The 14847-nt window shown below is 34.1% G+C and overlaps 1 protein-coding gene across 2 annotated transcripts in view; it reads left to right on the top strand.

Annotated features, from left to right (window-relative positions):
• The first annotated feature begins 275 nt into the window (after nucleotides 1–275).
• The window catches only part of DYNC1I2 (dynein cytoplasmic 1 intermediate chain 2), a 27683-nt gene continuing 13111 nt past the window's right edge, over nucleotides 276–14847 (top strand). The window contains exons 1-5 of one of the 2 annotated variants that reach the window (XM_026853045.1): nucleotides 276–420; nucleotides 1914–2028; nucleotides 5333–5423; nucleotides 9810–9869; nucleotides 11100–11215. In XM_026853045.1, the coding sequence (XP_026708846.1) occupies nucleotides 313–420; nucleotides 1914–2028; nucleotides 5333–5423; nucleotides 9810–9869; nucleotides 11100–11215 (490 nt within the window). In that variant the 5' untranslated portion in view covers nucleotides 276–312. The remainder of the gene's footprint in view (nucleotides 421–1913; nucleotides 2029–5332; nucleotides 5424–9809; nucleotides 9870–11099; nucleotides 11216–14847) is intronic. The other variant, XM_026853046.1, reaches the window with a different exon arrangement.

Genomic DNA, 14847 nt, shown 5'->3' with positions numbered 1-14847 from the left:
TCTTCAATGCTTAATGTTGCTTTCAAAGCATTTCCTTCAAACAGCATGAGACTACTTTATGAATGGGTGCTGTCTGTTTTAAATCAATCACTTCAGTGTTGAGAATGTGTTAAATGAAAGAAATGTGGCACTAAGAATGTGATTTTTTTATTTTTTTTTTTTAATTATCATGTTAAGACTTTTCACAGTTCTGGTTTTGGTAAGTTAATGTAGTTCCTTTAATGATAGCTTATTTAAAAGAAAGCTGCTATCTTAAAAACAGAAAACCCAAACCAAACAGTGGTATGATTTCTGTTGATCAGTGTTACAGCCATGTCTGACAAAAGTGAACTGAAGGCAGAGTTGGAGCGCAAGAAGCAACGATTAGCTCAAATCAGAGAGGAGAAGAAGAGAAAGGAGGAAGAAAGAAAGAAAAAAGAAGTAAGAAATATTTTTTTCTATGAAATTTGACTTTGCATATGTAACTTGTCCAAAATTTAAGGTAGGTTCACTTAGACATTTGCTACATGTTATTCAAGGTGCGTCTATTTCATGATTGGTTGCTGATGCAAAAGTAGCAGTTCTGTTTTCTGGTAAGAGCAAACATCTTCTGGGGTTTTTTAGATTATCCCTGTGGTAAATTAGATTTTGATTTTACATTTTTAAGTCCTACACTTGTATAAAGCTTGGATTTCTAAAACTGCTTGTGTGCATGGGACATCATTAATCACATCACTGAAGTATTGCACAAAAGCTCTGCTTTGTGAGTTGTCATGGTGTTATTTAGAGAACTCATTTCTGAAGTGCAGTTCAGAGGATGTCCATATGAATTGTCCAACTGTCAGTATTATTATTGTATAAATAATGTGCTACATTCTTCTGCTCTTTGACTCATCTTTAGCCTGAATTTTAAAATCAGAGCAATGCTCAGGATGTATGTGCTACTTCTATGTTAGACTTTGTTAACAGTCTTCTGGATTTCTCTTTGCTAAAGTATGTGTCAGTGATTTATTCCTATGTTTCTTCTGAAGGTAGATTATACCTCATAAATTAAACTTTTGATGGAATGTTTTGGGGTACTTTTTCAAGACTTCGCTGTGTTTTGGTTATGATCTTGTAGGTGTTCTAAATTACCATATGACTGAAGACTGGGCAGCTGCCCTGTAATTTTTGTTCTTTTGTGTGTATGTGAAATCTAGCAGATAATAACACAACTTAATGCTACTTAAATGATCCATAAACTTGAAGTTACTGCAAAGGTTTTTTTAAGACTTCCTATTTTTTTTGTGAAACCTGAGGTCCAAAAGAAAGCTTTCTCACTGAACAGCTTTTTGATCTTTTTGTTTTTAAAAAAAAAAGCTTAAAATGCACATACAGACAATCATCACTTTACATCTTACACATATTTTCTTAATTGCTACGCAGTTTATCATGTGCTCTATCTAGCTAAGTGTCCTAATACTTTCTTGACCCAAGAGGGGTGTGTCTTCCAGTCATTCTAACTGTATAGGGTTTTCTTTGACAAATTTATTGTAATTTCAAAATCAGAATGAGACGACTATGTCTTTAAAATACTTTTGTACACAGGTACATGATACTTTTTTTTTTTCAGTATTTGTATTTTACAGTGCTTAGCATTGTTGTGAAAAAAGTATTCGTGATCTTATGAAGTGCCTGTCATTTTGACAAGTGAGAAGACACTTTTTGCATGTTATATATGTCTTTTAAAGACTGTACCAAAGCTACAAGATTTTGATTATTGTCTGCTGTTTATTTTATCTACAGAAAAGACCATCAGAATTACTAGAGTCAAATATCTAACCTATATGATGATAGGTTTCAGTAGCATAAAAGAATTTAGGAGATCTCAAAAAGTAAATTGAAGTTTCCAGTACCTGTTTAATGCTGTAACTTAATTATGGAATTATATTTAGACTGATCAGAAGAAAGAAGTTCTTCCTGTACAAGAAGAATCTGATCTTGAGAAGAAGAGGAGAGAAGCTGAAGCGTTACTTCAGAGCATGGGGTTGACACCTGAGTCTCCTGTTGGTAGGAATGTTAACATTCATTTGAGATAAATGTGGGGGAGGTGGTTTGGTTTTGGTTTTGGGGAGGGATAGGGTGTTACTTTTTGTTAGGATTGTGGTATTCATATAACTAGCATGAAAATACTCTGGCTGCTATTTTTTTGGGCTGTACATGTCTGGGTTTTATAATATTTTTGTCCTGTATGATCTCTGTTACAAATGTCAAGCGACGTGCTTCAGTACACATTGCTAGTACTCTTTTGTAAAACATAGATTTTACACGTTGTGGATTATTTGGAGTATTTTAGTTAAAAATATATATATGCATTTGGGGTTTTTTTGTGTTGGGTTTGCTTTTTTTTTCTATTTTTCTTGCACATTATTATTCTGTATTTTTTCCTTTTTTTCATAATGCTAAATTTTAATTTTTATATTTTTGTGCAAAATTAGCTTGTTTCCTTTCTGCATCTTTACCCCCTAATTTTCCTAATCTCAAATATCTGACTGACTAGCAAGGCTAACTATAACATTTAACTATCAGAGATGATAATTAGTATCTGTGCCACTCCTGGATGGGTTAGAATATTGGTTGTTGCTTTTTGCCTTTACATAGCCATATCTCTCTGGAAGACGAAAGTAAGGAGGGTGATAATTCAACTCCACTTTTTGTCTCTAGCTCTGAAGTCTAAGGGGTTTAAAACTTAGTGTTCAGTTTGGCTCAGTGGTGAGGGTCTATTTCAACCGTATTTGCAAATTAATAATGATTTGTTATGCATATAGTATATCTGTGACTATAGAGCCATAATAGTTTTTGCATAGTCCTCCAGTGTTCAAAAGTGAACATGAAATAAATAAACACCATTATAGCTACACCCATTCCGATGGCTACTGCAGTCATTTTTAGTAGTTTGAACTGCTCCCAGAGTTTGAAGACTGCATTTGGGCTACATTAGCACTAGTGTACAGCATTTTATGTAATCGGTTCTTACCTACTATAGATTTTGTTTGGCAGACAAATACTGAACACTTTCTTGTGTGAGGTTTTGCTAAGGCAACTGATGAGACTCTTGCAGAAATTCTTGTGGTGGTGGTTGTTTGAATCTGTGAGAGAATCTAAAGATGACTGGATAGTCATTCCCAAAGCAAATCATTGCATAGACTTAGACGAGCAGTTTGTGAAAAGGCCTTTAAGCTGCTAGTGCGTAAGAGAGGGGTACACCTCTGTAAGTGTTGTGTTTAATTCCACTGAGCATCTGCTTAACCACAACCTTCAACACACAGATGCACAGGGAACTCATTCTGTTCCCTTTCAAGATACCTGGATCTGATCTGGATCAAGCTAAAATATCCTATTCACTACCTTGAAGTACCATGCCTGAGGCACAGGCTTGGTCTGCTGTCTGGATAATGGCAAAGTACGATAGTACAATGATTGTGTGCCTGAACTGAAGGTAATTTACAGCTGGCCAGCTTTGTGTGCAGATAGCTCGAGCTTGCATTGTTGCTGTAGGTGGATAGCTTGAGATTAGACACCTTCATAGAAAATTGTATTAAAAATTCCTAAGGCAATTACTGTCCTGTTAACTGCCAGAGAGAGGTAGCTCTCTTGTGGGAGAAGGGACCCTAACAATGTAAGTATGCTTTTGATCTCTACCATACTCATTGTATAAGAGTCATAAGTTAGTGAACCAAAATATCTTTCAGGAAGGTATTATAGTTTCATCCTCTGTTGGGGTAGGTGGAATTTTGCTTGGTCTTTTCACAAGACTGCTGGTGTTTAAATAGCAGTTTGTCCCACATGAGGGCACTGCAGCATCAAAGCTGTCACTGGATGCTTCTGGCCATGCCTACCTGACTGGCTTTTGTAAATGGGAACAAGATACTTTCTAATATCACCCCTTCCATTCCAACCCTTCCAGGCTGACATTAAAATGTCATTGTTTCTGATAATGCACAAAAATAATGTAGCAATATAAAGGCTTACAGGCATTTACTTTAGGATAAGTTATTCAGTAGATGATGATCATGAGTTGAAGAATATATACACACTTTTATATGTGCACATACATCCATATTTCTATAGATATATGTATAAAGTGTGTGCGTATTTATGAATTTATGGAGTATAACTCTAGATCTATATAAAAGTCTCCTGTAGGAAGAATGAATTTTTAATAAAGTATTCACTGTGATTTTTGTAAATTTAGGGTAGCATTTTTGTCAACCATGGTCACATCTCTGTTTTGGGATGGGATGGACATTCTTCAGAATTCACAATATACTTGTGATTTCAAGAAATTCTCTAGAAGTGTTTGTTGCAGATCTAAATTCAGAATTCTCTCTTGCCTGACCCCAAACAGAGTAGATACAAATTTATTTTCATAACTTGTGTTCAGCTGGTTAAAGGTTCTTTTTAAGGATGTTGAGTGAATATGTTCTATGAATGTTTTGCATATTGCTGAAAAATGAAACATATAAGGACCTTCAACACACACCTTGATTCTTAAGCGTAAACTGAAGTTTCATTAAAAAAATGAGTTTCACTGTTTCTAAAAAGAAAAGTTGAAAGAAATACTGAAATAGCTTTGTGTTTGTCAGATTGCATGATTCACTATTATGTATCAGTTCCAAAAAACATGTTGCTTTTTAAATGGCAATTGCAATCTTCATGCTGAAAATGAACTGACTTTTAAGAAGTTTCAGTATAACAGTACTAGACTGTTTGTCTAGTAAAAAGAAGGCAAAAATCCCCCAAAACCCAATACTAGCAACTTCGCTGTAATACATAGGATTTTTGTTGATTTGATTCAAACTAGAACAAAAATAACAGCATGCTGTATAACAAAGCCACTTTTTTTTGTCCACACTTCGGTGATTATCTATTTTGAAACAAAAATTAGACACTGAATGTATTTAACTGGTACTTTTAAGAAAAACTGATGTCAAAGCTGTATTAACAACTATCTTCCTTTTGTTTAAGCAACATGATTTAGTGGAAATCACCCTTTCAAAATTAATGCCATCATTTGTCAGAAGTTCAGTTTTAAAATATATTTTCAATTCATTTTCTCTTAAATGTCTTTCCCTCCATGTCTTTTTTTTGTATGCTCCAGATGCATAAATGCCAAACAACTGCATGAAAGTCCAGCATGAATTGTTAACATTGTCTTTTCCCCTCTCTTTTTACTGTTCATTTTCATCCATGTATTTTTTGTTTGCCATGACTTTTTTTTTTAATACTTCATGTTAAATTAATTTGAAAACATCCTAAGCTGTGCAACCTCTGCGAGTAGTAACAGCGGATACCTGTCTGTTTCACTATTTAGTCCCTCCTCCTACCTCCCCGTCTTCCAAATCTGTGAGTACGCCAAGTGAGGCTGGAAGCCAGGACTCTGGTGATGGCGCTGTTGGATCTAGGTATGAAGCTTTCCTTGTCATATTCCTTCACTTAATACTTATATTCTGAACAATTAAGCTTTAGAAGAAATCAAGGTTAATTGCTTGATTGTAGTGTAATATGAGGTTATGGTGTTATTGAATCTGTGAACAGTGGCTGTTTTAGAGAAGTACTTTATTTTAAAATTTGAAATGAAACTACACTTTCTAATTTGAAATTGCCAGCATTAATGTGGAGTTGTTTAAACTTGCAAGTTTAAAATAAAATGAGCCTGAATGTCTTGTGGTAATGTTCTTGTAAGCATTAATGTCTCAGGACAATAGAAAACTGGCAAAGTCCAACTTCTGGGCTCTTCCCAGCTTTTTCTAAAGCAAGCTGTGTATGGATGATAGGCTTTTTCCTTTTTCCCTCTATTCTAGTTGGTCGGATAAAAGATACTGTCTACAAACTTTGCCTTGCTTCTGATTTCCCCCCCCCCCCCTCCAACTCAGACAGTATTTCTTGTTAATTCACTTTGCAGCCATTGCTGTAACATACCTATATCATTCACACTCTCATTTGGCCAAAACATAGCACCACATTAGTACAGCCACAGGTTTTTTTTTTCAGTTCCAGTACTTGCCACATCTATTTGACCATTTTTTTTGTGCATGGCAGTTTGAGAAATGCTGCTCTAAAGAGAGTCGTATAAATATTTCTGTTAAACTAGGAATTCAGAGTGGCAATATATGCGTGCTAAGATGGGAAAAGATACTTCCATAGGGTATTTCTACTGTTTTCCATGTACAATCTGCAAATAAGAGCAGTATTTGCCTAATTAATTTTGGTAACATATTTATGCATTGTGAATGAAGTTTAGTTAAAGTACAGTTACTGAAGCAGTTATCAGTTACTTTTGTGCCTATATGAGTAGCTGTTTTGGAGAAAGAGTGAATACTTACAGCACTTTGAATAATCTTTTTAAAAGACTGCAGTAATGTCTTCTATGTGTGTGGATTATGCAGGCATAACTATGCAATCTTAGTCTGAAAATATTCAAGATTTTAATGACCTGAACAAAGGTTACAAAGTGCCTATTTCTAAGTAGCAACCATTAAGTTAAAACAGGGAATACATCAGGCAGCAGATATGAACCCTATGAACCCAGATTTTTTTTTTTAACAGTGCCATCTGTGATCTTGCACATAGCTTATTTGCTATGCAATTGAAATTCACCTGTCACATTAATAAAGAATTAATATAATTGTTCCTTAACCGAGTAACAAGCAAATTTTAAATTATTTGAAATCTGTGATTATTATTTACTGAATTGTCATTTTATATTTAAATTCACTGTCTAGAAGAAAAAACAAGAATCATATGATCATTAATTTTTTAAAAAAATATTTTCTTTCTATTCGTACATAATTAAATTTGGTATGAAGCAATATGTATAGGCCACATATCTGTAGTTGCATGTAATGTTGTGTACTGAATTTATCTCCACCTTGTAGGTGTACTGTGTTCTCTGTATGTTCCTCAGACATAGTAACATAATGTTGGATGCATACATTTTCTTATGAAGCCTTGAGAAAATTAGTATCCTAAGCCTCCATAGCTTCATGCATTTGCAAACTTTAAACCTAAATCTGTCTCTTGACAATTTCCCAAATGTGGAAGCATAGAAAGATTGTGGTCTTGAAGGTGTGGAGGTATGAAAGTGTAGCTAAATTGAGTCTCCTTGCTTATTCTCTGACCAATGGGTAACATTTTTTCCTTCCCCCAGTGAACAGTTGTCTATATCCTATTAGTACAAGTTTGTACAGCATTCCTAATGTACACATACACTTGAACCTGAAAGTTAACGGGAAAAGTTGGACTGTGTGATATCCCTTAGCATTATATCTATCATTTCACAGGTGACTTTCATATCAATATGAGATGACTTAGAAAGCCTGAGTTGTTCCACCTGTGCTTGATAATCTTAAAAAAAATCCTTTCATGTTAGTGTATTATTTCTGTTCTTTTTTTTAATTTTGGCCATTTGTTCTCTGGTCATGCTGCAGCTATACTTTACAAAGATGATCTACTTTTAGTTTAGTATTTTCTCCTCTATGATGCTGAATCTTGTCAGTAACTTTACTTATTAATTAGTAGAGCAGCATTCAGACTGTATTCCTGCTGTTACTTCCATGTGTCTTGCTTTATTTTCATCAGTAAAGAGTTCTGGTTCCCAGTTTGATACTGCTCTTTCTTTCTTTTCCTCACTTAAGAGTATTAATTCAAGACTGGAATTTAATACAGATGGTTTACTTTTATGTTAGGTAGGTGTTTCATAGATTTACTTTAAATGCAGAAAATACTTTTTGGAGATATGGAAAGCATTAGGAATATGTCTTGATACAGAGAAGTTCAGGAACATGTGGAAGAATAAGAATTTTGTTCACTGAAGCTTTAGGTAAATTCATTTAACATAAGGCATAACAAACATCTGGAAAGCAAAACAAACAGTATTTTATGTCCTTCTGGTACACATATAGTAGGTGAATTTTATCTTGGAAATTTACCTTTATTTTAAAAGAATATTTCTGAGAAGGATAGGATATACAGTTAAATCTTTCTTGTTGACTTGAGCTATTTTAAAAGGCAGACTATCCCTGGTACCACTGAAACAACTGTTGAAAGTTAAAAGATTGCTTTGAAAACAGGAAAGTAACTGCAGTAAGGGCCAGGACTTAAGCAGGCACAAAAGTTGGAGCCTTTTAAATTTGTAGCCATTTCCCCAAGATCCTCTCAAGTGGGATTGAAAAAATTGAGAAAATGTTTGACAAGTATTGTGGTAGGGCAGCATTTGTATCGGTACGTAAGTCATCCTTTGCAGAAGCAACATATGAAGGTTCGGGGGGTGGGGGTGGTTTGACTTAGCTTTATTTGCCTTTTTTTTTTTTTCCTTTTTTTTTCCTTAATGCATGATTGAACAACATATGAACAATATCCATCTTGAAATCTCAGGCACAAAATTAAACTCCAAGCTTAAATCTGTTTGGTCAAGAAAAACAGCAGACAACTAAAGAATAAGTATACTCAAAGTAATTAAATTTATGGTAAAATGGTATTTTTTCTGGTGCACAAGATATGGAAAGCTTTTAGAGATTTAGGTATTTTAAGATATGGAAAGGTTTTAGAGATATAGGTATTCCGTGGATGCAATAGCAGTTATGTAGAATGATTTGCTAAATACAAAGACAGTGGATTTGTAATTCTTAAATAAACTAGAAGTAATTATTCTTCTAATCATACCTTCTACAAGAACAAGGTAGTGCATGACACACCCATATTTATGAGTGTTTTTGGCATTGCCTGTACATTTTTGAGATCAACTTCAGGAATTCTGCACCTGGCTTATAAGAACATTACCATGTATGGGATTGAAATAGAAAATTACCCTTTATTACCTTTGTCATAGCAAAATATTACATATTCTTTATATTATTTTTTTATAAAATATAATTTTATAAAAAATAGAATAGCATCTATGAACTTCAGGAAAACCATGCATGTTCATGTGTTAATCTCTTATAAGCTTGTTTTAAAATTCTGCCTAAGCCTGATAGCAGGCAGTAGACTAAATGAAAATTTGTGGAGAAGGAATGAAGAAAAAATGGAGAGGGAAGATCTATTTCCTCTCATATTTTGTCTGATACAAAAGTGACTTGAAATGGATCTATTCTGTTCATTATTCCACATTACTTTGAAATGTGTTATTCTCATAAAGCCACTATTTCAAAGAGATTTAAATATCTTAAATGGAATTGGCTCTAAATTAGATGACACTTATAAGCCCAAGGCAGTGCTTAACCTATAATTACTGCAGTGTCACATCTTGGAAACTCTAGCAGTTGTCTATCCCAGTGGAAATGCATTTTTGCCCCTTTACCAAAAGGCTTATGTGTTGACTCATTTCCTTTACCAGTATGACAGTTTCCTCCACATATTTACTGCTCTGGGCAAGACTGCATTACCTTAACAAATCTGTCTTCATATGACACAAACAAATCTGAACGGGTTTTAAAAAGACTTTGAAGTTTTAAATGGTTCTTGCCAGTATTTAAAATATTTTTTTTTTGCCTCTCATAAAGGCTATGTTTGTTTGCAGTTCTTTAACTTTCAATCTTTAAAATAATTTAATTCTTTTCTAATAGCTCTGAATTCCATGTTTGCTTTTTAACTTTTGTATTTACTGCATGTATTATTGCACTGAATGTTTGCTGAATTTCCCTTAACTGTTGTTACATTGCTTAGTTTCTTGTGAACAATGAAATAACTGTAAGCTTACTGTAACTCTAGCATTTCATAGTGTGTATTTGCTTCACTAATCTCTGGCCTTTTTTGCTAATGCTGCATGATTGTTCAACCTGGGGTATCAGGACGCTGCATTGGGATACTGATCCATCAGTTCTTCAGCTCCACTCTGATTCCGATCTGGGGTATTGCATAGATTTCTTATATTCCCTCTTTCATGTACTTATGGATAATAAGTATGAGAGCTTATTTCTTCTTTAAGACTTCAAGTTGTTAAGAGACTGTTCTGTAAGTAACAGAAATTCCCTCTCCCTAGATTTAATGCAATTTGCTTGCAATGGGAAATTTTTATATTATTTAATATACATAAGATGCTTATTTCTGATAACAAAACTTACTTATTCATGTTTTTCTTTGTATCTTTCTTTAGCAAAATGTGAACATTAAAAAGTAATTTCTTTAAAATAAAAAGCTTAGAATAACTATTTAAAAACAGAGTAGCTCCCATCTTTTCTTATAAATATGTTTACAAAAGTTGTAGCTCACTATAAGCACTTACTAAACCCATATTGTGCTATAAGAATTAGGATTCAGCCCACCAAAACCTTTCAAAAGGGGTCAGTCTTTTTCTTTTGCCTTTACCTTTTGAGAGGGGTGGATAATAAGAAACTAAATTTGATATAGGTAAACTGTTGTTGGATCATTACAGTATTGCTACAATGCATACTGAAATTAGCTTTTATAGGAAGTTACAATGACTGAATTAATGTTGTGTGGTTTTTGGAAGTACATTATGCATTGTAGTTTGATACTCGCTATATCTGCATTGATGAGATCTTCCATAAGCTAAAGTCAGAAAGCTAAGAGGTTTTCAGTATCATATTATGATGTATTATGGATAAATCACTTGTCAGTGTGTTTCAGATTTGACTTGCAGTTCTGCATTCTAAATAGTATCTTGGAGGTAGACAAAAAAGGGCAGCGAAGTTAAAAGGACTAGGAAATGCTTTTTCTTTCAGAATAACAAAGCTGGTTTTTAAACTTTAAAATTCCAGAACCATTGCTGTAGAAATCTGACTCCTGAACAGATCTCTTCCACTAAAAATAGGGATATGTCATATATTTAGCAGTGCCTTAGTCAACCACAAAGACCAAAACTTTAAAGTCATATCCTATAATCCTTATATATGTTTGCAAGTCTTTCTTTGTGTTGTAGATATATAAATATCTGTTGATCTTAAATAATAATTATAGTAAAATATTAGTCATAATCATGTGACTCCTTCATATTTAAGTTCCACTGGATTTAAGTTTGACTAAACAGTGCTATGGCATGATGACTTGGGTATTATTCTAGGCAAAATGTGAACTAATTCATGAAGTTAAATATTTTTTCTGATTTCTCTATTATTTAGACGTGGACCTGTTAAACTTGGAATGGCCAAAATTACGCAAGTTGACTTTCCTCCTCGAGAAATTGTTACATATACAAAGGAGACGCAAACACCTGTTATGACTCAGCCAAAGGAAGGTGAATGGTTAACTTGTTACTACCTAAAAGAAAAACAACTTATTATGATAATGACTGACTGAATTAGAACCAGCACTTGTGATCTTAAAACTTAATAAGGTAGAATGAAGGTTTGCCTGTGAGATAATTGATATAACTATTTTAAAATTCATTTAGGTCTTGCTTAAGAGTGTTACTGTCATTCTGCATCTTGTCTAACATTATTCTTATTACTAATACATGGTATTTACTCACTCCTAGTAAATGTTCAGATTAGACATGAAGCTGCTTAATTAGCTGGCAACTGATAAATAAAAGTGGGCTATATCTTGCTTTAAGAATCCACATACATCTTACTTGAAGGTTTTGTATCCTTACAACAAACTTAGCAATTAAACACCCCAACTTTTTAAGAATTTAAATTTTTATACCTGAAGCTTATACATTGAGTTTTAAAAGAAGGAACTAATTTCTTTATTAACTCATACAGTTTCTGTTCTTCACAATCGAGCATATGCTTTCTTTCAGTCATGACTTGTTGGCTTTTCAGAAAATAAATCTTTCTGAAGAAAACATAGTTGGCTAATAAATTTGCTTTTCAGTGTTGAAACACTTTAATTTATCTGCAAATGAAAATACTGATCTTGACCTAGTTCATATGTAGTGCCACAACAAAATCTTAGTTGTTTAGTATGACTGACTTTGAGTATGTGTCTTCATTAGCAATTTTAGCACCTAATTCTACATTCATAATTTTGCGTTTTTCTGCTCTTTGGTATATGAACATTTGGGTGTTTATGCAAGACGATAAAAGCACTTTTTAAAACCTGAAGAGAATACTCAACTGAAATCTTATGCTGGTGTCTCCAGAAAATGTATAATTTACCTGAAAGTGTAATACAGATTATGTAAAGTGCAATACAAGTGATGCAGAGTTGTTGTTGTTATTGCTCCAGTTTAATCAATATGCTGCTCTTGTCTAGAGTGTGTTTTGAAATCACTTTGGCAAGTTTAACTAGATGCAGATGACACTGTGAATGAGTTTAAGTGGGGAAGAAAGGGGAGGGCAAAGAAAGGAAGAAATTCTACAATACTTAGTATTGAAAAGTTTCTTCCCTTCTTATTTCTGGATATCCGGTGTAAGGGATAGGTGTGTCTTCAGAACACAAACCAGATCTTTCAAACTTCATTATTCAGTGAGCCAGAGGATATGCTTTTTCTAACTGCATTTCTTTTCCATTCTTCATTTTATCTGTATCCCTGCACAGACAGGTGTTTGGGGGTTTCCTGCTTTCATTTCTCCTATGGTCTTACCTTTTCCTTTCTCTCATCTCTTAAGTTTTTTTTCCTTCCCTCTGTCAGGTTCATGGTATCTGAAGACTTAGTTCATAGTTTCTGTGCTTGAAGAGTTTACTTCTGCTTGCTGTCAGTGGAAATTGCCTGGGATCGTATGATCTTAGTTTCACAGTCAGTAGATAGGCTGCAGTTGAGGCTTACTGTAGCAAAGCTGGAAACACGGGTCATCAGTATTTCTGAGTTTATCAGAAAGAGCTCTCAAAACAGGTGTTGTCTCCTGATCTATTCCACTGTAAAAATAATACTGGTTTTTTGAGGGTCATCATCATTATTTTCTGTATGTGTACTTCACAAAAGTAACCTACAGATGCTTTGTCATCATATTGAGTCAGGGATCTTTTTAGGTCCTAAGACTGCTTAAATACATTCATAAATAAGCTCTGTTCAAAATTTATGCTGACATCTGAAATAGGACATAGTTTTTTTTAAAAAAACCCACCACACTGCCTTAAAGGGAGTCACTAGGTGAGAGATTTTGATTATGGGAAGAAAATTTTGAAGTCTAAAACAAATGACAAAAGTAATATGCTGAATTTTCAGAGTGCAGTTAGATACATTCCATCTAATTTTAATTTCTCAATGCTTCTTACTTATTCACACTATCTTGAGTTTTTGTGGTTTACTCAGTGAGTATACTGTAAATTAAAAATAATCTTACAAAGTACACTTGAAAGTTGAGCTTGCAACTGAATTTATACATAAAGTAATCTTCAGTATTTCCCTTGTACAGCAACAAGTTGCATCTCAGCTAGGTTATATCCAGTGTTCACACTCTCTTATAAAATGGACTGAACTTTTCATATCTTCAGATTTTAAAATGCTGTTAGAGCTGTGCTTTTGAACAAAGGAAAATAGTAGCAGTTTTATTAGATATGCTGTGCAGTCATTCTGCAGGTTTAGGTCCAATTGTGCTGTAGGTTGAATTGTGAAGGGAAAAAAAAACCCAAACATAAAAAACCCACAGTCTTTGTTCTGCTTGTGTGTGCCACAATTGTTATGCAGTTATATTGTAACCTGAATTGGGAAACAATCAAGTTTACAGCTGATCTGTCTGGTGGGACAGATAGGAAGTAGGAAAAAAATAGTTTTAATCCAAAACAGTTCCTAATTGTCACAAAAATATTTATGGCAACACAAACTAAATGAGAGTTACATGGGGAAGATTTGTGTCCTCAACTTCAAGTTGGCCTTTGGAGATGCCTATTTTATATTCAGTGTAATAAACAGTTAAATTTAAATAATGAGTATCTTTTACCTGAACAGTTCTGGTTTTAAAATATGAAGGTCACTTGTCTCAGAAGTTGATAGAAAAGACTATTCAGTAGTTGAGAAATCCAAAACAAGAAAATTCCATAGATAGAAAAAGGAGGTAGATTATGTGTTCATGCTTCTGTGTAGTGCAGACATGTTGCACTTTCCTAGATGATATTCAGATATGAAGTAACTCCCCCCCCCACTATCTTGTGAGGCTTCTTGGCTGCAACTGTTCTAAGCCAGTGATCCTCTCTCTTTGAAATGAAAGAATGATCAGTTTGCATGCAGCCCTAGATGCTAGAGCTAGAATGTGACCTCAGTGGTAGTAGCACTATAGCTTCTTTGTGCTAAGACAAAAGGTATCACTGCTGGAATTACGACTTTTCCACATTTATTCACCCCCACTCCTTTGAAGTGTTGTATCCAAAATAGCAGAGAGCCTCATCTTTCTCTTAATACGGTGCCCAGCTCTTAATTTTGAAATGTGCCGGCTTTCTTAGGATGTGTAGACATTGAGTGTGCTAACAGTTCTCACAACTTCCATTATTTTATTGCGGTACTAATATGTTTTTTATTTATGACCTTGAAGTATTTCAGAAACTGCCTGTCTTAGGAGGCTTGATTCTTTTTATAATCTTGTAAAACAGTAAAATCAGGATATCTTCTAGAAATCTGTTTTACTCTGATAAAAGATTGAATCATCTTTAGAGCACTGAACCATTCACTGTATTCTGAGCAGTTGGGAATATTAAATTTCCCCATTAACTGAAATTAATAAGCATGTTTGTATAGGAAGATGGCCACATTCAAAGTAGACTTAGAAGGTAAATCTGCAATACTTGCTTTATGGGCTTTTCATATGATGGGTATAACCCACAGCTGCTCTTTCCTCCAGGTCCCATATATACAAGCAACTAAGGATGTAGACAAAGAGAAACACAGTAAGAAATGGTGTCTGGAGTGGCAGTCTTAGTGCTTTTCAACTTCTTGCTTTGACGAAAATACTGACATGTATACGTCCTCAGTACTTCCCCCCCCCACTA

This window comes from Athene cunicularia, assembly GCF_003259725.1.
Source record: "Athene cunicularia isolate RWA chromosome 7 unlocalized genomic scaffold, athCun1 chr7_part1, whole genome shotgun sequence".
NCBI lineage: Eukaryota > Metazoa > Chordata > Aves > Strigiformes > Strigidae > Athene > Athene cunicularia.
The sequence above is the reverse complement of the archived record's forward strand: the minus strand, read 5'-3'. Positions and strand labels throughout refer to the sequence as shown.